The sequence below is a fragment of the Struthio camelus genome, chromosome 30 (assembly GCF_040807025.1).
Source record: "Struthio camelus isolate bStrCam1 chromosome 30, bStrCam1.hap1, whole genome shotgun sequence".
NCBI lineage: Eukaryota > Metazoa > Chordata > Aves > Struthioniformes > Struthionidae > Struthio > Struthio camelus.
This window is the reverse complement of record NC_090971.1, coordinates 5,105,063-5,126,459: the sequence shown is the minus strand read 5'-3', so window position 1 is coordinate 5,126,459 and position 21,397 is coordinate 5,105,063. Positions and strand designations below refer to the sequence as shown.

The 21,397-nt window shown below is 55.8% G+C and overlaps 2 protein-coding genes across 2 annotated transcripts; both read right to left on the bottom strand.

Annotated features, from left to right (window-relative positions):
* Window positions 1–527: 527 nt before the first annotated feature.
* S100A11 (S100 calcium binding protein A11) lies at window positions 528–2,914 on the bottom strand. Its single transcript, XM_009674989.2, has 3 exons — window positions 2,521–2,914; window positions 1,122–1,271; window positions 528–814 (listed from the first exon to the last, which is right to left on the bottom strand). Exons 1-3 carry the CDS (start codon window positions 2,521–2,523, stop codon window positions 662–664), a joined length of 306 nt encoding a protein of 101 aa, XP_009673284.2. The 5' UTR covers window positions 2,524–2,914; the 3' UTR covers window positions 528–661.
* A 2,825-nt stretch (window positions 2,915–5,739) lies between these two features.
* LOC138062857 (trichohyalin-like) lies at window positions 5,740–17,565 on the bottom strand. The gene is made up of 3 exons (XM_068921962.1): window positions 16,724–17,565; window positions 15,720–16,224; window positions 5,740–15,608 (listed from the first exon to the last, which is right to left on the bottom strand). The coding sequence occupies exons 1-3, from the start codon at window positions 16,859–16,861 to the stop codon at window positions 5,971–5,973; spliced, it is 10,281 nt and encodes a 3,426-aa protein (XP_068778063.1). The 5' UTR covers window positions 16,862–17,565; the 3' UTR covers window positions 5,740–5,970.
* Window positions 17,566–21,397: the final 3,832 nt, after the last annotated feature.

Sequence of the window (21,397 nt, the reverse complement as noted above, 5' to 3'; positions counted from 1 at the left end):
CCAGTTGGTCTTACTGAGATAGAATGGATGTTGGATTTCATTTCCCCTTTTCATATTTTTTTCCAACCATCTTGTGCTCTTAAGCTACCAGCTTTGGAGGGTTTTAAAGTTCCCAGAAAATGGAGGCTACATTGCTGAAATAATTTAGTATGCTGGCAGGGGGTGCTTTCATTAATTATTAGTGTATAATTGCTCTTACCAGTGCTCAAATTATCGTTACTTGTAATGCTCCTGTCTTCACATTTACCTTGTGTAGTTGTACCATTTGCAATTACTGTGCCCTTCCCCATGATATTTAACAGACTGGATGATCTCCAAGGTCAGATGAATTGTAGTTTTCAGCAGTTACAAGACTGAAACATGTGCAGTTAGGGACGCTGTGAGGTTGAGGGGAAAAGACCTGTGTTCTCACATCAGTGGAGAAGCAGAGGAGAGGAACAAGAGATGCTGGCTCCCTCAGGTGTCTGGACTGGTTGTGTAGTGCTTCCCCCTGCCTTGTGCTACAAAAATAATACCATGCCTTATGCTAGGATTTAAAACCTTTATTTTATTCAGAAAAGGGGGAGTGGGGACACCCACGTTTCAAGGGGACTACTTCCAGCGTTGTGTGGTACTTGCTCACGACAAGTCCACGGTGACGGAAGAGGCAGAGCTGCCTGGGCTAGCGGCGAGGGGCCTGCACAACCAGGGTATCGTGGCATGCTACTGCAATGCCCCCAATGAGGTTCAGGAACTCCTGGAAGTCCAGCTGCCCGTCACTGTTCAAATCAAGTTTCTTCATCATTCTGTCCAGGACAGCTGGGTCCTTCTGATTCTGCAAAAGATCAGGGAGTCTGCTATCAACATCTGCTTAGAGGCAACGGTGCCCCTTGCTGTTATCTGCCAAGGTATGAACCCTGCAGCTACTGAATTTTAATTACCCTTGGAGAGGGGTTGACAGAGGGAGACAGAACTCAGTGGGGGCAACTTTTGTCAGGATCTACTCTTGCTTCTGGCAAAAGTGAGTTCTTCCCACCACTCACCCCACATTTCTTGTGAGAATAAAGGTTTTAACTGCTGTCCTAGGGGCTGAAGTACACAATGGAAAACTCCTGGAAGGGTCTGGCGTGGGTTTTGCTCACCTTTGTGAAGGAAGCCAGCTCACTGTTCATGAAGGCAAGGAACTCTCTCTTGGAGAGCGTGCAGTTGTCCCCTTCGCGCCCTGCATACCGCTGGAAGACAGCCAGCAGGGACTCGATGCAGCGTTCGGTCTCTGTGGGTGACACCTTTGACTGAAGGAGTGAGAGCAAGTTTAGGCTAGCCCTTGAAGAGAGCTCTTTGCTTGCAGAAAAGAAGCAATGTTATTTCTAGAGGAAGGTTGGGGTGAGGGGGACCTTGTGCAATTGCTCTCCTGGAGGAGTCTCCTATGCCCAACCTATTCAGCTACATTTTTCTTTAGTGTTCTTCTAATGCACAACACTGTGGTGAGGAAGTACCCAGGGGAGGGATGGGGTGTGAATCATGCTGCTTTGGGATTCCTGGGCTCTCTAGCATGGAAAATCTCTTGGGGAGGGGAGTTGCCCGGAAGAGGAAGAGCTCATGCAGTGAGAACGGCTGCTCCCTCAGCCTGGAAGAGCAGCTAGTTTTTTCAGTGCTTTCCAACAGGACTGGGCTACGCCTGCTTTTCTAGAAAGATAAGCATTTCCCCCTTTCCCTCCTCCTGCCCTCCCTGGACAGAGCAGAAAGTCTGAGTCAGAAGACAAAAATGCGAGCAGTGCTGGCTCCCTCAACTGCTCGCTTCTGGGACCTGCAATATTGCGATGGCCGGGGGGACGGGGAGCCAGAGGGTGAAATGCTGACCTGGCCAGGAGGGAGCTGGGCTGGCTAGGGCTGCTGCACTGGGGACACCCAGGGAAAAGGGAGGGGGACAACATAGGCCCTAAGCTGAGCTCCAGTCTTTGGGAAAGGGCAGCGCAGGGGAGAGTTGGGAAGAATCTGCCCTTCCCTCTCTAACCTCTGCATCCTGGGGACTCTGTGGCCACATCCTGCCCTGCCTGAGGCTGAATTTAGCCTTTTTTGGTTGATGTGAGAGAAGCCAAGTCGCTTCCGCCCTGGGCCCTGCTTCCTCAGTTCTTGGCTTTGCCTGCGCCCCCTGCCCCGGGGTCTGGTGGAGGGAGAGATGCAGCCCTGACTCCAGGAATGGGTATCAGAAACACGAGCAAGAAATAGAGAGAGAGGGGAAGGCTGTGGGGGGACTGCAGGGGGACAAATGCTACCTCCTGTTCCCCTACAGCTGCAGGGACCCTCTGCCCCCTCCGCAGCACTGCACCCTCTTCTGGCTCCCAGGCCCTCTCCTAGGGAGTGATTTTAATTCAGCCCTTGGCACTGTCTCCTCTTTCTGATGCTAGAGCACGTTTCTCTTTCAGCTGCGCACAGAGCTCTAGGGCTGTTTGCTGGAACCACAAACAATCTCTTGCAATCTCCTTCCAGCTGTTACGGAGTGGCATCTCCCTCCCCTTCCCAGGGACCTGGCTCACTCACCATGGCTGGGGCGTGAGGAGGGGGCTCGATCCTTGGCAGGGGCTGCGGCGCAGCGTGGCACAGGCAGGAGCTGGGGCGGTTATGAGCCTCACTCTGGCTGCCACCGCCCTTCCCGGCAGAGCCAGCGTCGAGCCCTGACTCAGCCCCCTCTGCCGCGTTAGGCAATCACAGCTCTAACGGCAGATCTGGACGTGTCTGTGGTTCCCACCTGGGGCTCAGGAATGTGTGGGGCCCCTCCTCTGGGCTCTCTCATCCTCTTCCCTCTCTATGTGTTATTCTTTACAGTGATTTGCACTTTCGTTTTTCTCCTTCATATCTTTCAACCTTCGTTTTTCTTCCAGCCTGTTTTCTCCCCTCGGTTCTTTGTCGTTTGTCCCTTTGCAGCTCCCTTTCCTTCTCACCCAGCCTAAGGGCCCCCAGGGCTGCTTTGCTGCTACCCAGAATGTCCTCAGTGTTTTTGCTTGCGACAGTGAGGTTTAGCTTCCCCTGCTTTGCTAGAGAGGCACAGGTGAGCAGGCAGCTCTGCCCTGCCGAAGGCAGTGGGGACCTGGGGACAAGTACTACATAGCTGGGGCTGCTGGAAGGGAGCAAAGGACTTGCCAGGGATGTCAGACCCTGGGGACTGTCTGCATCCCTGCTCTTCGTGCTGACCTGTCCCACCTGGTGAGCTACGCTGATAATGTGTTTTAAGCTTGTTATATTGCAAAAGGGGCAGCTGCCTGTGCTGTTGGGTTCTCAGGGGCAGAAGGAGACCTCGCTGGGGCTGGGGTGCCGGTCTGAGCTCCCTACTGCAGCCAGCCACCCTCGTGCCTTATGCTGCTCAGCTGCAGTGAGAGCCTGTGCTGGCCACGGAGGGCTTAAAACGGGGAGATGCAGATGTGGAGGAGGGACACCCAGAAGGCAAGGGATGTGCTCACGTAGCGTGGAGGTGGGACGATCAGGGCTGTCGGATTTGCACTGCCATGAAATCAGCACGGTAGAGAGGAGAGCTGGGCTGAACCCTGGTGCCTGTGGCTACCTTTGCCCAGGGAGCAGGGCTGGTCCCGTGAGCAGTCCAGGGCCATGCCCTCATCCCCCAGCCGCCCTCCATCCTGCAGCCAGTGGGTGCTGGGGAAGCTGCTCAGACATGTTGGTTTATCTGCATTTACATAGCCACTGCGTAGTTACGGCACCCTTTTTCTCTGCTCCTTTGAGGTGAACATGAACATACCCCAAACCCTGCAGGTCGTGAGGGCCAGATTTTCCCCGTGACCACCAGCCCCAGATGGGGCCAGATTTCCCCAAAAACTTCAGGTGGAGCCTGGAGCAGAGTGGCCAAGGATAATGCAGGCAGCCATGACGGTGTGTAGGGAGTGGGGATGCCCTCTGGGCTCAGGGGCAGCTTGTAGGGATGGGGCTAGCTGGGAAATCTTGCTGGAGACTGACTCATCATACGGCAGGAGAAAGGGAAATCATATGAAGCACCAAATCTGGGGAAGAATCCTACTTCCTAATCTATTTTCCTTTCTTGCCCCAATTTCCTTCCCCAAACTATGTTTTCCATGTTTTGGGGAAAAAGTGCCTCCCCCATCCAACCTCTCCTAAGCCTGAAACATTTCAGTGCAAGTGGATCAAAAGGACTTTTCAAAGCAGGGAGCTGGGGGCAGGAAATATGTTGTTCTTCTCTTTGGACTTTGCGCTTCTTTCTGTGCTTTTGCAAACTTCTTTTTGTGATCCCTTAAAACCAAGATAAGAGCTGTTCAGATGGACCAGCATTATTTCCTGTTTTACAAGAGCAAATCCCAGAAAGGGCTCTGGCCTAGCCTGGTCCTAGTTGCAGCGTGGGGTTTGGGGAAGTTTCTGTTTCCTGCTGTTGCTGTGTGTTTGCAGTCGGGAGTTTGGCTGTGTTTGCAGACAGGCCATCTGTGCTGCCATATGTCTGTTACTGAGAGGTGCAACAGTCACGTGCATGAAGGGAGCATCTTGGAGAGTTGTCACCCTGTGCATCCGCCTGTCCCAGGTTGGGACAGATCCTTACGAGTTCCTCTGGCACCAGCTGTGTCTGAAACATTAGAGGAAAGCGGCTGTGCAGCCAGCCTGTGCAAGTGAGGAACCCCGTGCACTTCCTCCTGAAGCCACGTCAGGCTCTAATGGGCTTGAGATGCCCTTGCTCCTCCCATCTGGTGCCATTACCAGCCAGCAGGCTCTGACTTGTACAGCTCTAGTTGCGTTGCAGAGCGAGTCACAGATGGTGGCAGGGTTGTCCTCGCTTCTCCTTCCATCTTCTAGCAAAATCATAGCCCCATCTGCTGCTGAGGGAATCAGTTCCTTATTGCTCAAGGGAAAGGAAAATGAGTAAAATCTGATTTTCGTGAGGGAGGGCCGTGGACATATTCTCCAGTTGTGTGCACCATGTCTGAGAAACAGTGCATTTTCCAGGCCACGTTGCTGCCTCTCTTCTGCCCGAGGACCCGTGAGTGGTCCCAGACATGGGGCAGCCTGGGGTTAAGATAGGCAGATGCCTGTGGCCAGGAAAACGAGCATCTAGATAGCTCCTTAGCCAGCAGCAGATCTCCACTGCGGGCTTTCCCTGCCTGTGTCTGTCGTGAAAGCCAGAGAGCAAGGGCACATCCTCGCATGGTGAGGGCTATATGACCCACCATGAGTCTTAGATTATAACATATGTGGGCTGCTATGGGAGTTTTAGAGGTACGTGGGCTCCTAGATGTGTAGCTGGGTATTTGGAGGGATTTTCAGCAGATTTTTCATCTCTGTCTGAATTAAGATTAGGAGGGATAGGTGGTCTGAACTGGGACGCCCTCCCACCAGCCTGAAGTCTTTGAAGAAATTAGATGCAAGGTTGAAACATGGCAGCAGTCAGTGCAGTCATCAGCTATTTATTGTGATTTTTCATGCAATACGTCAGTGTGAAAAAGAAACAATCCCTCCCTGTACCCGACCCACCACCACCATTACCCTGTGGTAACCACAGCATAACTCAACTACTTCAAAGCCTCCTTGATACTGGAGCTGGGATTATGCTCAGCTGCTAGGAAAGCAAAAATGTGTAACTAAAAGCACTGAGTCTGCATTTAGAGGTGTCTTTTCCCAGCCTCAAGGATTTTCAGGCCCCAGAATGAATATGATTGAGATACTGGGATTTTTTTTTGCATTGCGCAGCAGAAGCTAACAAGCAGGAGAGCCTGCCACAGGGCTAAGGATATGTGAGTGCAGTGTGAGATACAGAACAGTGATGCCACAGGATAGCAGAGATGACAGGGATATAAAGGACAGAGATACCCAAGGAGTCCAATTGCAGTAGAAAAGTGAGTAAATACTGCACTTAAGGTGGATAGACATAATGCAAGAAAGCAGAAGTTACAGAAGCTAGCAGAAGCTAGAGAGTAGAAGCAATCCTCAAAGAGACTTGGGGAAGGCCCACCAACTACCTGGCAGAGACCAGACATCTCCCTAAGATGCCTTGACCTCATCCACACCGGGACAACTTGGTGTCTCCTGTGACCTTGGAGGGCTGGGAGGGCCCTGGCTCTGCTTGGTGCAAAGATGTGGTTCCTCTTCCCCTTGTGTCTGGGACTCGCTTGCTTGGCAGTAGCTCCTCTTGCTGTTTTCTTTCTGTTGCAGGTGGCTCCTCTCTGCATCCTGCTGACAGCAGCTGGCTTCCTCCCTCGGGGGTGGCTGCAGACAGGTATCTTCTGCAGCTCGCTGGCCTGACTTGCATGCTGGTGCCTGGTGCCCTCCACCTTCCCACAGCTGCAACTCTGGAGCCTGGCCTTGGGCCGCCTGGTCCTGGCTGTGTTCGGATGCCTTGGACAGAGGTAGGTGGCTTTTGGCCTCCCTCTCCTTGCACTCGTTCCCCTGCTGACTTGATTCCCCCCAGGGTGATTTGGTCTTCTGTGGCCAAGGCTGGCTTCCCTCCTTCCCTGGCGCTCGGGGCTTGCCCGCTGGGTGGCAGCTGGATTCGGGCTCCTGCAGGACCTGCTCTCCAGAGGCTTTCGATCCGCTTTCCTGTGGCTCCATTTCGGTATCGGGCATCCTTGAACACTGATTGTTCCTCCTGTCCTGTCTGAGTTCAGCCTTGCAAGGTTGATGAGGTTCACCCTTAATGCTATCTGATGGGGGCTCCTGACAAACCCCTTCCTTCACTTCTATTTCAGCCCTCTCGTGCTGACAGGAGCTTTTTCTATTCTCCTGCGGCTCATGCTCATGTGGCTCATTGAGGTCCCCTTTTCTTTCCTGGGGGCTGGAAGGAGGTGGCTGCTGGCTACTGCTCCTGTCCACACATGGTTCCAAAACACATGTGTCTTTGTGCTGCGGGGATTCAGGCTCCTGAGTATCCCCTGGAATTCTCTCGTCCTCACTGGGTTCTGGCTCCTGGCGACTGCTTCCTTCGCGCGGGACTGCCAGAGGCTGTGGTGACACATAGCATTTCCTTGCATAAACAGGTTGCCCCAGGTCATGGGGCTGGTAGCAGACAATCTCGTAGGTGGCTGACTGGGGATTGTTTAGCTTCTGGATCACGTGGATTAAGTATGCCACAGTATGAGGCTTGCAAGGCAGAGGGAGGAACTTGACGTCTGGCTGTACATCTAGCTCATCAGGAAGATAATGGATCCTCCTATCTGCAACAGACTCCAGCTCTGCTGGCAGGCTCAGGTGCTTCGTATCCAACTGCACTATTTGGAAGAGGCTCCTATCATCCCTTCTTCCTTTGCCCTCAATTGATGGGTACCTTTTAGGTTCATGCACTAGTGTTTCTTGCTTGTGTAGCAGTGTGCAATTCCTCTTGCCCTGGTGCTCTGTAGGCTCACAGGGGTTACTCTCTGGTGCCTCACACTGTAACCCATCTGGATGATGGTGGCTAAAAGTATAACACTCTTGTTCTGACTCACTTCTGTCACAAATGCTTCTCTCATGGAACTCCCTCTGGGTGCTCGCGGGAGCTCGCTCTCCTCTCTCCCGTGCCTGGCGTCTGCTGCTCTCGGAGACGTCAGCTGCGAGCTCGCGTTGGCGATCGATCCTCGCCTGGCCCGCTGGCTCTTCCAGCTCTCGTCCCCGGCGAATCCTCCTCTCGTCCTCTGCTGGTTCGCCCTCCTGGGAACGGTCCCTCCCTGCTGTGTCGCCACGTGGCTCCGGTTCGCGGGAGACACGGCAAACCCTCAGGTCTGCCTCGGCTGCCTCTTCTGCGGTCCGGCGGGTCCGTTCGTAGGCGCTCGCGGGAGCTCGCTCTCCTCTCTCCCGTGCCTGGCGTCTGCTGCTCTCGGAGACGTCAGCTGCGAGCTCGCGTTGGCGATCGATCCTCGCCTGGCCCGCTGGCTCTTCCAGCTCTCGTCCCCGGCGAATCCTCCTCTCGTCCTCTGCTGGTTCGCCCTCCTGGGAACGGTCCCTCCTTGCTGTGTCGCCACGTGGCTCCGGTTCGCGGGAGACACGGCAAACCCTCAGGTCTGCCTCGGCTGCCTCTTCTGCGGTCCGGCGGGTCCGTTCGTAGGCGCTCGCGGGAGCTCGCTCTCCTCTCTCCCGTGCCTGGCGTCTGCTGCTCTCGGAGACGTCAGCTGCGAGCTCGCGTTGGCGATCGATCCTCGCCTGGCCCGCTGGCTCTTCCAGCTCTCGTCCCCGGCGAATCCTCCTCTCGTCCTCTGCTGGTTCGCCCTCCTGGGAACGGTCCCTCCTTGCTGTGTCGCCACGTGGCTCCAGTTCGCGGGAGACACGGCAAACCCTCAGGTCTGCCTCGGCTGCCTCTTCTGCGGTCCGGCGGGTCCGTTCGTAGGCGCTCGCGGGAGCTCGCTCTCCTCTCTCCCGTGCCTGGCGTCTGCTGCTCTCGGAGACGTCAGCTGCGAGCTCGCGTTGGCGATCGATCCTCGCCTGGCCCGCTGGCTCTTCCAGCTCTCGTCCCCGGCGAATCCTCCTCTCGTCCTCTGCTGGTTCGCCCTCCTGGGAACGGTCCCTCCTTGCTGTGTCGCCACGTGGCTCCGGTTCGCGGGAGACACGGCAAACCCTCAGGTCTGCCTCGGCTGCCTCTTCTGCGGTCCGGCGGGTCCGTTCGTAGGCGCTCGCGGGAGCTCGCTCTGCTCTCTCCCGTGCCTGGCGTCTGCTGCTCTCGGAGACGTCAGCTGCGAGCTCGCGTTGGCGATCGATCCTCGCCTGGCCCGCTGGCTCTTCCAGCTCTCGTCCCCGGCGAATCCTCCTCTCGTCCTCTGCTGGTTCGCCCTCCTGGGAACGGTCCCTCCTTGCTGTGTCACCACGTGGCTCCGGTTCGCGGGAGACACGGCAAACCCTCAGGTCTGCCTCGGCTGCCTCTTCTGCGGTCCGGCGGGTCCGTTCGTAGGCGCTCGCGGGAGCTCGCTCTCCTCTCTCCCGTGCCTGGCGTCTGCTGCTCTCGGAGACGTCAGCTGCGAGCTCGCGTTGGCGATCGATCCTCGCCTGGCCCGCTGGCTCTTCCAGCTCTCGTCCCCGGCGAATCCTCCTCTCGTCCTCTGCTGGTTCGCCCTCCTGGGAACGGTCCCTCCCTGCTGTGTCGCCACGTGGCTCCGGTTCGCGGGAGACACGGCAAACCCTCAGGTCTGCCTCGGCTGCCTCTTCTGCGGTCCGGCGGGTCCGTTCGTAGGCGCTCGCGGGAGCTCGCTCTGCTCTCTCCCGTGCCTGGCGTCTGCTGCTCTCGGAGACGTCAGCTGCGAGCTCGCGTTGGCGATCGATCCTCGCCTGGCCCGCTGGCTCTTCCAGCTCTCGTCCCCGGCGAATCCTCCTCTCGTCCTCTGCTGGTTCGCCCTCCTGGGAACGGTCCCTCCCTGCTGTGTCGCCACGTGGCTCCGGTTCGCGGGAGACACGGCAAACCCTCAGGTCTGCCTCGGCTGCCTCTTCTGCGGTCCGGCGGGTCCGTTCGTAGGCGCTCGCGGGAGCTCGCTCTCCTCTCTCCCGTGCCTGGCGTCTGCTGCTCTCGGAGACGTCAGCTGCGAGCTCGCGTTGGCGATCGATCCTCGCCTGGCCCGCTGGCTCTTCCAGCTCTCGTCCCCGGCGAATCCTCCTCTCGTCCTCTGCTGGTTCGCCCTCCTGGGAACGGTCCCTCCCTGCTGTGTCGCCACGTGGCTCCGGTTCGCGGGAGACACGGCAAACCCTCAGGTCTGCCTCGGCTGCCTCTTCTGCGGTCCGGCGGGTCCGTTCGTAGGCGCTCGCGGGAGCTCGCTCTCCTCTCTCCCGTGCCTGGCGTCTGCTGCTCTCGGAGACGTCAGCTGCGAGCTCGCGTTGGCGATCGATCCTCGCCTGGCCCGCTGGCTCTTCCAGCTCTCGTCCCTGGCGAATCCTCCTCTCGTCCTCTGCTGGTTCGCCCTCCTGGGAACGGTCCCTCCCTGCTGTGTCGCCACGTGGCTCCGGTTCGCGGGAGACACGGCAAACCCTCAGGTCTGCCTCGGCTGCCTCTTCTGCGGTCCGGCGGGTCCGTTCGTAGGCGCTCGCGGGAGCTCGCTCTCCTCTCTCCCGTGCCTGGCGTCTGCTGCTCTCGGAGACGTCAGCTGCGAGCTCGCGTTGGCGATCGATCCTCGCCTGGCCCGCTGGCTCTTCCAGCTCTCGTCCCCGGCGAATCCTCCTCTCGTCCTCTGCTGGTTCGCCCTCCTGGGAACGGTCCCTCCTTGCTGTGTCGCCACGTGGCTCCGGTTCGCGGGAGACACGGCAAACCCTCAGGTCTGCCTCGGCTGCCTCTTCTGCGGTCCGGCGGGTCCGTTCGTAGGCGCTCGCGGGAGCTCGCTCTGCTCTCTCCCGTGCCTGGCGTCTGCTGCTCTCGGAGACGTCAGCTGCGAGCTCGCGTTGGCGATCGATCCTCGCCTGGCCCGCTGGCTCTTCCAGCTCTCGTCCCCGGCGAATCCTCCTCTCGTCCTCTGCTGGTTCGCCCTCCTGGGAACGGTCCCTCCTTGCTGTGTCACCACGTGGCTCCGGTTCGCGGGAGACACGGCAAACCCTCAGGTCTGCCTCGGCTGCCTCTTCTGCGGTCCGGCGGGTCCGTTCGTAGGCGCTCGCGGGAGCTCGCTCTCCTCTCTCCCGTGCCTGGCGTCTGCTGCTCTCGGAGACGTCAGCTGCGAGCTCGCGTTGGCGATCGATCCTCGCCTGGCCCGCTGGCTCTTCCAGCTCTCGTCCCCGGCGAATCCTCCTCTCGTCCTCTGCTGGTTCGCCCTCCTGGGAACGGTCCCTCCCTGCTGTGTCGCCACGTGGCTCCGGTTCGCGGGAGACACGGCAAACCCTCAGGTCTGCCTCGGCTGCCTCTTCTGCGGTCCGGCGGGTCCGTTCGTAGGCGCTCGCGGGAGCTCGCTCTCCTCTCTCCCGTGCCTGGCGTCTGCTGCTCTCGGAGACGTCAGCTGCGAGCTCGCGTTGGCGATCGATCCTCGCCTGGCCCGCTGGCTCTTCCAGCTCTCGTCCCCGGCGAATCCTCCTCTCGTCCTCTGCTGGTTCGCCCTCCTGGGAACGGTCCCTCCCTGCTGTGTCGCCACGTGGCTCCGGTTCGCGGGAGACACGGCAAACCCTCAGGTCTGCCTCGGCTGCCTCTTCTGCGGTCCGGCGGGTCCGTTCGTAGGCGCTCGCGGGAGCTCGCTCTCCTCTCTCCCGTGCCTGGCGTCTGCTGCTCTCGGAGACGTCAGCTGCGAGCTCGCGTTGGCGATCGATCCTCGCCTGGCCCGCTGGCTCTTCCAGCTCTCGTCCCTGGCGAATCCTCCTCTCGTCCTCTGCTGGTTCGCCCTCCTGGGAACGGTCCCTCCCTGCTGTGTCGCCACGTGGCTCCGGTTCGCGGGAGACACGGCAAACCCTCAGGTCTGCCTCGGCTGCCTCTTCTGCGGTCCGGCGGGTCCGTTCGTAGGCGCTCGCGGGAGCTCGCTCTCCTCTCTCCCGTGCCTGGCGTCTGCTGCTCTCGGAGACGTCAGCTGCGAGCTCGCGTTGGCGATCGATCCTCGCCTGGCCCGCTGGCTCTTCCAGCTCTCGTCCCCGGCGAATCCTCCTCTCGTCCTCTGCTGGTTCGCCCTCCTGGGAACGGTCCCTCCTTGCTGTGTCGCCACGTGGCTCCGGTTCGCGGGAGACACGGCAAACCCTCAGGTCTGCCTCGGCTGCCTCTTCTGCGGTCCGGCGGGTCCGTTCGTAGGCGCTCGCGGGAGCTCGCTCTCCTCTCTCCCGTGCCTGGCGTCTGCTGCTCTCGGAGACGTCAGCTGCGAGCTCGCGTTGGCGATCGATCCTCGCCTGGCCCGCTGGCTCTTCCAGCTCTCGTCCCCGGCGAATCCTCCTCTCGTCCTCTGCTGGTTCGCCCTCCTGGGAACGGTCCCTCCTTGCTGTGTCACCACGTGGCTCCGGTTCGCGGGAGACACGGCAAACCCTCAGGTCTGCCTCGGCTGCCTCTTCTGCGGTCCGGCGGGTCCGTTCGTAGGCGCTCGCGGGAGCTCGCTCTCCTCTCTCCCGTGCCTGGCGTCTGCTGCTCTCGGAGACGTCAGCTGCGAGCTCGCGTTGGCGATCGATCCTCGCCTGGCCCGCTGGCTCTTCCAGCTCTCGTCCCCGGCGAATCCTCCTCTCGTCCTCTGCTGGTTCGCCCTCCTGGGAACGGTCCCTCCCTGCTGTGTCGCCACGTGGCTCCGGTTCGCGGGAGACACGGCAAACCCTCAGGTCTGCCTCGGCTGCCTCTTCTGCGGTCCGGCGGGTCCGTTCGTAGGCGCTCGCGGGAGCTCGCTCTCCTCTCTCCCGTGCCTGGCGTCTGCTGCTCTCGGAGACGTCAGCTGCGAGCTCGCGTTGGCGATCGATCCTCGCCTGGCCCGCTGGCTCTTCCAGCTCTCGTCCCCGGCGAATCCTCCTCTCGTCCTCTGCTGGTTCGCCCTCCTGGGAATGGTCCCTCCCTGCTGTGTCGCCACGTGGCTCCGGTTCGCGGGAGACACGGCAAACCCTCAGGTCTGCCTCGGCTGCCTCTTCTGCGGTCCGGCGGGTCCGTTCGTAGGCGCTCGCGGGAGCTCGCTCTCCTCTCTCCCGTGCCTGGCGTCTGCTGCTCTCGGAGACGTCAGCTGCGAGCTCGCGTTGGCGATCGATCCTCGCCTGGCCCGCTGGCTCTTCCAGCTCTCGTCCCCGGCGAATCCTCCTCTCGTCCTCTGCTGGTTCGCCCTCCTGGGAACGGTCCCTCCCTGCTGTGTCGCCACGTGGCTCCGGTTCGCGGGAGACACGGCAAACCCTCAGGTCTGCCTCGGCTGCCTCTTCTGCGGTCCGGCGGGTCCGTTCGTAGGCGCTCGCGGGAGCTCGCTCTCCTCTCTCCCGTGCCTGGCGTCTGCTGCTCTCGGAGACGTCAGCTGCGAGCTCGCGTTGGCGATCGATCCTCGCCTGGCCCGCTGGCTCTTCCAGCTCTCGTCCCCGGCGAATCCTCCTCTCGTCCTCTGCTGGTTCGCCCTCCTGGGAACGGTCCCTCCCTGCTGTGTCGCCACGTGGCTCCGGTTCGCGGGAGACACGGCAAACCCTCAGGTCTGCCTCGGCTGCCTCTTCTGCGGTCCGGCGGGTCCGTTCGTAGGCGCTCGCGGGAGCTCGCTCTCCTCTCTCCCGTGCCTGGCGTCTGCTGCTCTCGGAGACGTCAGCTGCGAGCTCGCGTTGGCGATCGATCCTTGCCTGGCCCGCTGGCTCTTCCAGCTCTCGTCCCCGGCGAATCCTCCTCTCGTCCTCTGCTGGTTCGCCCTCCTGGGAACGGTCCCTCCCTGCTGTGTCGCCACGTGGCTCCGGTTCGCGGGAGACACGGCAAACCCTCAGGTCTGCCTCGGCTGCCTCTTCTGCGGTCCGGCGGGTCCGTTCGTAGGCGCTCGCGGGAGCTCGCTCTCCTCTCTCCCGTGCCTGGCGTCTGCTGCTCTCGGAGACGTCAGCTGCGAGCTCGCGTTGGCGATCGATCCTCGCCTGGCCCGCTGGCTCTTCCAGCTCTTGTCCCCGGCGAATCCTCCTCTCGTCCTCTGCTGGTTCGCCCTCCTGGGAACGGTCCCTCCCTGCTGTGTCGCCACGTGGCTCCGGTTCGCGGGAGACACGGCAAACCCTCAGGTCTGCCTCGGCTGCCTCTTCTGCGGTCCGGCGGGTCCGTTCGTAGGCGCTCGCGGGAGCTCGCTCTCCTCTCTCCCGTGCCTGGCGTCTGCTGCTCTCGGAGACGTCAGCTGCGAGCTCGCGTTGGCGATCGATCCTCGCCTGGCCCGCTGGCTCTTCCAGCTCTCGTCCCCGGCGAATCCTCCTCTCGTCCTCTGCTGGTTCGCCCTCCTGGGAACGGTCCCTCCCTGCTGTGTCGCCACGTGGCTCCGGTTCGCGGGAGACACGGCAAACCCTCAGGTCTGCCTCGGCTGCCTCTTCTGCGGTCCGGCGGGTCCGTTCGTAGGCGCTCGCGGGAGCTCGCTCTCCTCTCTCCCGTGCCTGGCGTCTGCTGCTCTCGGAGACGTCAGCTGCGAGCTCGCGTTGGCGATCGATCCTCGCCTGGCCCGCTGGCTCTTCCAGCTCTCGTCCCCGGCGAATCCTCCTCTCGTCCTCTGCTGGTTCGCCCTCCTGGGAACGGTCCCTCCCTGCTGTGTCGCCACGTGGCTCCGGTTCGCGGGAGACACGGCAAACCCTCAGGTCTGCCTCGGCTGCCTCTTCTGCGGTCCGGCGGGTCCGTTCGTAGGCGCTCGCGGGAGCTCGCTCTCCTCTCTCCCGTGCCTGGCGTCTGCTGCTCTCGGAGACGTCAGCTGCGAGCTCGCGTTGGCGATCGATCCTCGCCTGGCCCGCTGGCTCTTCCAGCTCTCGTCCCCGGCGAATCCTCCTCTCGTCCTCTGCTGGTTCGCCCTCCTGGGAACGGTCCCTCCTTGCTGTGTCGCCACGTGGCTCCGGTTCGCGGGAGACACGGCAAACCCTCAGGTCTGCCTCGGCTGCCTCTTCTGCGGTCCGGCGGGTCCGTTCGTAGGCGCTCGCGGGAGCTCGCTCTCCTCTCTCCCGTGCCTGGCGTCTGCTGCTCTCGGAGACGTCAGCTGCGAGCTCGCGTTGGCGATCGATCCTCGCCTGGCCCGCTGGCTCTTCCAGCTCTCGTCCCCGGCGAATCCTCCTCTCGTCCTCTGCTGGTTCGCCCTCCTGGGAACGGTCCCTCCTTGCTGTGTCGCCACGTGGCTCCGGTTCGCGGGAGACACGGCAAACCCTCAGGTCTGCCTCGGCTGCCTCTTCTGCGGTCCGGCGGGTCCGTTCGTAGGCGCTCGCGGGAGCTCGCTCTCCTCTCTCCCGTGCCTGGCGTCTGCTGCTCTCGGAGACGTCAGCTGCGAGCTCGCGTTGGCGATCGATCCTCGCCTGGCCCGCTGGCTCATGTAGCTGGAGGCTTCTCTTATTTTCCACTGTGTGATCCTCCCATTGCTGTTGGTTGCTTCTCACAGTTACTTGTCTTTCTTGTTCACCTCTCTGACAGCTTCTCCTCTGATTCTCCACTCGTTCAGATTCAAGTGACTGATACTGGCTACGTTCATACACTGGAGGCCCTGTTTCACGTGATGGACCACAAACCCTTTCATCTCTCTTTCGTGCTGGCTCAGATGATCTGTGGTTGTGCCTCTCATATTGCAGGTGTTCGGTCTCTTGAGACTCATAACTGCTATATTGGTGTCTGTGAGGATATGGTCCATGTGACAGGTTTTGATTCCTTAGATCTGCCTTTTCTTCTTCCTTGTGTTTTTGATGACTTCTGCTCTCCAAATCCAGGCATTCCAGCTCATGTGGCTGGCGGCTGCTATATTCAAATATTTTTTGTTCTAGCTCATGGAGGTGATAGCAGCTTTTCTCATCTGTGAGTAATTCAGGCTTATGTGGCTGGTTGTGACTTCCTCTATCTGCTTCTTGTTCTGGCTCCTGTGGCCAACGGCTGCTCCTTCCATATACCACTGCCTCTTGGTCTTGTGGCTGATGGTTTTTTTGATCATTCGTTTGTGGTGCTGGCTCATGTGGCTCTTGACTACTCCACCGGTTTGGCAGTGGTTGAGGTTTACATGGCTCATTGTGACTCTTCATGTCTGCCAGTTGTTCTGGTTGAGGCCCCTCTTGGTTTTGTCTCTCATCTGCCTGCGGTTCAGGCTGACATGCCTGCAAGCTGCTGTGTTTGTTGAGTTGCGCTTCTGATTCATATGGCATGCATTGGATCCTCATATCTCCTCCTTGCTCTTGCTGACGTGTCTGGTGGCTGCCTTTCTCGTACACCAGTGGTTTGGGCTTTCTTGACTCACTTCGGCTCTGTATATCTTCTTGTCTGTCCAGCTCATGTGGCTGGTGAATGTTATGTTGGTCACATGGCTCTTGGCTTCGTTCTTTGTATACTTGAGAGGTTGGTTCCTCAGATTTGCTGCTTCTTTTTGCATCATTTCTGCTTTGTGTATTATGTTGCTGGTGATGACTCCCTGTTTCCTCTAGGGTTTCAAGCTTGTGAACCCTGGTGTCTTGTTGTGTCTCAGGTTCATAGGGTGGATGGCGATTATTCTCACAGATCTGTGGTTCCTCTTCCTGGAGCTGACGATGGCTCCCTCTGTTATCAATTTTAGGCTCTTGGAGTGACTTGCCACTGGTCATTAGCTTTGTTTTTTGCAGAAGACATGGTCCCTTCTCCAGATACCAATAGCAGGCCTTAGCCACTCTGAATACCAGAAGTAGGAACTCATTAAAATCTATTTTCCCATCACCATCCCATTCAAGAAACTGCAGAACCTTGTCAATTGTTTGAGGGTCACGTGGGTTCTGTAGGGAAAACAAACACAGGAAAACAATAACAGGATTTTAGCCCTCCTGCTCCTTTCCAGAGAAATACAAACACAGGAGTAACTGCAATATTTTCTCCTTCCATCTCTTGCAGCTTCAGTTTTATAGCTCAGCAATGCTGCCATGTCTTTGTTCTCCACTTTTCTGGTGGTTTCCTGGCTACAGCTAAGCAGCTGGTTCTCTTCTTTTTGAGAGATGCTATATCCTTCCACTATATGCATTGCCTTTGGAAGAAAACCATACCTTTCCACAGTTTCTTTCCTAGTTTTTGCCAGTTTGTTCATAACAGAATTGGTTGAAACGGTTGGCAAAGCAGTCAGTGCAAAGGCATGCATCTGCTGCTACCCCTTGGTAAACACCTCCCACTGCCATCTGGTAATGAAAATCATCCCCTCTCCTGGAGGAGGTGTCTGCAATCACTACTCTCCAGTCAGCCTCCATAAGCGCTTCGAGGGCTCCCTCTCATAATAACACTCACCACTATGACATCTGCAAACTCCTTCAGGATAAACTTTTTCATCTCCCTTCTGCTGAGGATGGAGCCGTCTCCCTCTTCCTTTGCATGTTTGTAAAAGATGCTAATGATGGTGGAAATGCTGTCTAAGAAGTGAGACATCTTCCTGCAGATTCAAGCAAGCCTGCAAGAAAAGTAGGAGATCTAAGGACAGGATTAACTTGTTTGTCTCTTAGCATGAATGGAAAGGGAAGAATTGCTGGGCTCAGGCTGGCTGTGTGCGTTGACAGGTTGCTATGTGCTATGCATCTGCTCCTGTGCCATGGTGATCGCTGTTCCCCCCAGAGCACTGGGAAGAAATTCAAATGCTTAGGGGTTTTAGTGGGATGGGGAGTGTCCTCCAGCTTATCTACTGACATATTCGAATGACGTTTGATATAGGATGGCAGGATGTGTGCATTTATGGATCACAGGGAGGGGACTGAGAAATGATGACTCAAGAGATACCCCAAAAACCTGTCCTCATGGTGCTATACCAAGCATTTATGTTTCCAGGACCCACCCTGCTGTCTCTGCCTGCCACTGAGGATGTACCAGCTTCTCTGGAGCAAGTTAGAGGATGTCTAATGCAGTGGTGGCCTTCCCTTAGACAAGATCTAGCTGGCTTAGAGACAGGTAGAGAGGTAATACAGTATTAAAACAAGCCCTGTGGCCAATCCTCCTATGACCAGGAGTATTGTAAATCAACTGATGAATCTTTCATTATAGCATCATTTCATTGGCAAATAGATTGTGGCCAGAGGAGAACTGCCATATCACCTAGGTCAGAGCTACTTATTTAATTTTGCTGTGATCTGCTCAGCAGAAAGCAGTGCTCCTGTTTGAGTTTTGTGTCTGGAAACCTTGAAAGCCATCTGCTTTCCTCCTCGCAGGATCCCAGAGCCTGTTATCGGGATGGATCGGTGCTGGATCTCATCTTGCACATTGGGAAGCTGTGCTGCCTGTCTGCCTCACTGCCTGTGTAATGTATACACACACATGCACAAACACACACCCCTCTGTATACAAAATTCTCTTTCTTGATATTTCAGCAGAAATCTGAACATTTCTACAATCTGTTCATTGTGGCTGCAAGCTGAATCCAGACCAAAGTAAGGCACAAAACCTGACTCCCTCTCTCCCTTTCCCTCAGAGGACCACTGCTTCTACACATAGGCACAGCGATAACAGCATGCAGATGTCCAAATCTCACAAAATAACATTTTACTGGCTATAAACCTGAAAGAACCCCAGAAAACAGTGCTGCAGGAATGACATTGTCACCTAAGATGAATCCTATGTCAAGAATCCTATGTTCTTTCCAAGCAAAATGAGTGTTTCAAAAAGAATGACTTACCCAAATCACCAACGGGATTAAATGGGATTCCAGTGAAGCCGTGCAGAGTGAGCAGAGGACCTGAGCGCTTTTATAGGGTCCTTGATGGAGCTAAAGAAAGGAGACACCCTTTGTGGACGTTGTCCTGATTCATCTTTGGCCAAGCCCAGCTGCACCTTCATGTCCTCAAACGGGTTATTTAACTTATCATCCTCTTACCTATCATTTTAACCCAGAAATAGCAGCCTCCATGTGGCAATTCAAGCACTGGCTGGTTCCACCTAATCCGATTGTAAAGTTATTTTACAGGTTGATTGCATTTAAGATAAAAAAAAAGCCAAAACCCTCGAATAGCTGTAAAACATAGAGATGTGTTTAGAGGGGGCAAATTTTTATATATGTATATATATGTGTGTGTCTGTATAGGTATATGTTTATATATATATATGTATAATGTACACAGGCATGCACACAATACCAGAGTGAAATTTGGAGGATGTTGATAGAAGCATTGAATTTAGTAGAGCTAATTGTGAACAGATCTGAGAGAGTAAGAAATCTGCATGGCCTGTGAGCTTGGTACTGTAACACCAGAGATTATCTGTGTTTGCTTTTTTTGTGCAGTTCTTTCGGCACCTTGGGCCTGAGGTCAATGGACTCTGGATCTGGCTTCTGTTCACAGTGGAAGAAGGACAAAAGGACTGCCAGGCACTATGGAAATGGTGAAATGGAGGCATATGGCAATGAGATCCCCAAATCCTTGGTTTGTGTGGTGTCTTTGTAGGGGATGTTGAAAAATATACTTTATTTTGGTAATTTCTTGTTAAGGAACTTTTCATTGTACTATTCAGGTTTTTGTTGAAGAAAAAGAACATTTTTAAATTGTGAGGTTTGAAAAATGAGAATTTTTACAAGAAAATGTATGTTTAATAAGCTTTTCATTGAGAAAAATCATGATAGAACATTTTCAGATTAACTGTCTTCCATGAAGGACTTTCCTTTTAACTTTGCTTGATCTTTAATTAAAACTAAAAGCAGAAACATCTCTACTGAGAGGCAAATTTATGTTGAATCTTCATCTGGTTGCTCCAGGCAGCTTTTGGTGTAATTACCTCCACAATCCTTTTTTTATCTTTTAACAGTATATTAATTAGAGACCAACTCATTTCTTTATTCATCCCAAACTCTACTGGTACTCAGAGAAAATAAGGAAGACATTAGCCATGCCACCTGGGCTCCTGCTTTGGAGTTCAGAGGAAGGCTTGCTGCTTCGACAAGCGTGCTGGAGACATTACAGAGAGGCTTCAGAGCATGAACTTGTCGTGCAGCCTTGGGTGAGTTGCTGATCTGGCCCATCTGTAAGGTGAGATAATAGTGGGTGTAGGAGCCTAATTAATTAGTGCTGGTAACACCTTGGGGATACTCATATAAGTGCGTATAAAGATTGTTACTACCCATACTTCATTTTTAAGCTTTTTTTCAAGATTAAATTATACTTGTGCAAATTATACCCCACCTGTGGGATAATGATAGCCTTGGGAAACTGTAATGTTATGGTAGATTGGAGTTATTATTAAAATTAGAGCATTACAGTGCAACTGGAGCTTGTACGCTTAGTGTCCTATAACAGTCTGTAATCCCACCCGCAGGAGTTACAGCAGTGTGGGATGACCAGGTGCCGGTTGGGCCACTGGGCAGGCAGAATTCGGCTGTTGATGCCAGAAAAGAGACAGGGCGTTTTGATCGCACGCACATTGAAGCCCTGCCTTGCTTTTTCGTATTTTGCTGCTGTTCCCGAAACAAACCAGTAAATTTCAAAGCACGTTCGCTACAGTATCAAACCCCCAAATTCTCCAAGGGTTTAGGTTTCCCAAAGACATTTTTAAAAGAGGGGACACAGGTAGATTTTTAAAAGCCATTACGCACCAAAGTACAGATTCTTTTCAAATGTCTTGCACCCTGGGAAAAAATTGTTCCTTGCTTTCTTCTAATTTGGCTTCTGCCTTAAGGAGATTAAACAACATTTTTGTTATTCTCTCTCTTGAGGTACCTTCAGCTTCTTTGGAATGGGGGAATATCACACAGGAGAGACATCAAGGAGCTAAAAGTGAGAGAGACACAGGCTGGTCTGTAAAACTGAAGGGGCGGGCGGAGGAACTAGGGATGGTACTGGGAGAAGGACAGAGGAGCAGTGCATGAGAACCATGTGCATTGTGCAGGCAAGTCTGCTCACTCCCTGCATCTGCCCTGAGAGCAACAAGGGGGCCTGATGGGGCAGTTCTGCCCTCCTGCTGCTTGCACCCATCTGCAGTTCCCAATTCTGCACCTGTCCCTAGAGCATGATTGGGAGCAGGAGGCCGTGTGCCATTGTGCCTCAGCTGACAGCACGTTCACCGATCCACCATGCAGCCTCTGAGGTCTGATCCTGCCTAATCACTCCAGCCAGCCACATTGAAGGGGACCCCACGAGCAAAGAGACAGAGGCAAACTGCTTATGATCATTTTGCAAGAATCCATGCCGGCCGCAAACACTGATGGAGTGGCTGGTGGGATTAGTGGGATTATATGGGGCAGCCAAGCCTGTAGAGCATCTCGCCGCAGAAGAACCAGGCGCCTCGCAGGGCGTACCCTGTATGGGAGACCGGCTCCCTTCCAACGCCTCCCAGCCTCCCAGGGTTCTTAAATAGCTATTTGTTTCAGTTGGGTGATTGTGTTATAATGTTCTTGTTAAAAAGGAACCAAGAAAACCTCCTAACTTCAAATACGATACTCCTGATGGCAAAAACAGTGTTATTCAGAATAGAGTATATAATTAACAAAAATGAGCCAGAGGCCAATTTAGGTGAGCACAGGACATTCTTCCTTAGCTCACTTTTGTTCCCACCCGGAGCTGGCAGCATATGGTGCTGGAATAGCTTCAGCCCAGCTCAGCGTTTCTCTGAGGGCAGCAGTCATGTCCCTAACAAGACTCAGTGGCTGCCTGAACCCCGTCTTTTATCGGTGCTGCAAAGGGCAGCAGAATAAGAATATGGATAAGAAGATGATGGATGGACAGGCAGATGGATATGTAGGGATAGTTTTGAAACGCTGATTTTTCTGTTCTGATTCAGCACACAGCAAATTGTGAAATTCTGGGGTGTCCCAGAGGAGCGATGTTTTATTTTCCAGTGAGGTGTCTGTGTGCTGTGTGTCACTGACCACAGAGCAGAAGGTGGGGGTGCATTTATAATTTGCTGATTTTTCTGGTAGGGCGCAAGTGAAAGATAGTATGGAGAAAAACAGGCTAAGCATCACTTTCCCAGCAGGATGCTGAGTCCTGGGCC

What these genes read in the sequence shown, in the direction of transcription:
- S100A11 (XM_009674989.2), bottom strand. An exon ending in AGCTGGCTTCCTTCACAAAG is followed by an intron (nt 815 to 1,121) that starts GTGAGCAAAACC and finishes GATCTTTTGCAG; the next exon opens with AATCAGAAGGACCCAGCTGT.
- LOC138062857 (XM_068921962.1), bottom strand. Translation starts at nt 16,861, where the DNA reads ATGTCTCACTTCTTAGACAGCATTTCCACCATCATTAGCATCTTTTAC. An exon ending in AGTTTGCAGATGTCATAGTG is followed by an intron (nt 16,225 to 16,723) that starts GTGAGTGTTATT and finishes TTTTCCCTACAG; the next exon opens with AACCCACGTGACCCTCAAAC. An exon ending in AGAAGATATACAGAGCCGAA is followed by an intron (nt 15,609 to 15,719) that starts GTGAGTCAAGAA and finishes ATGAATCAGAAG; the next exon opens with CGCAACTCAACAAACACAGC.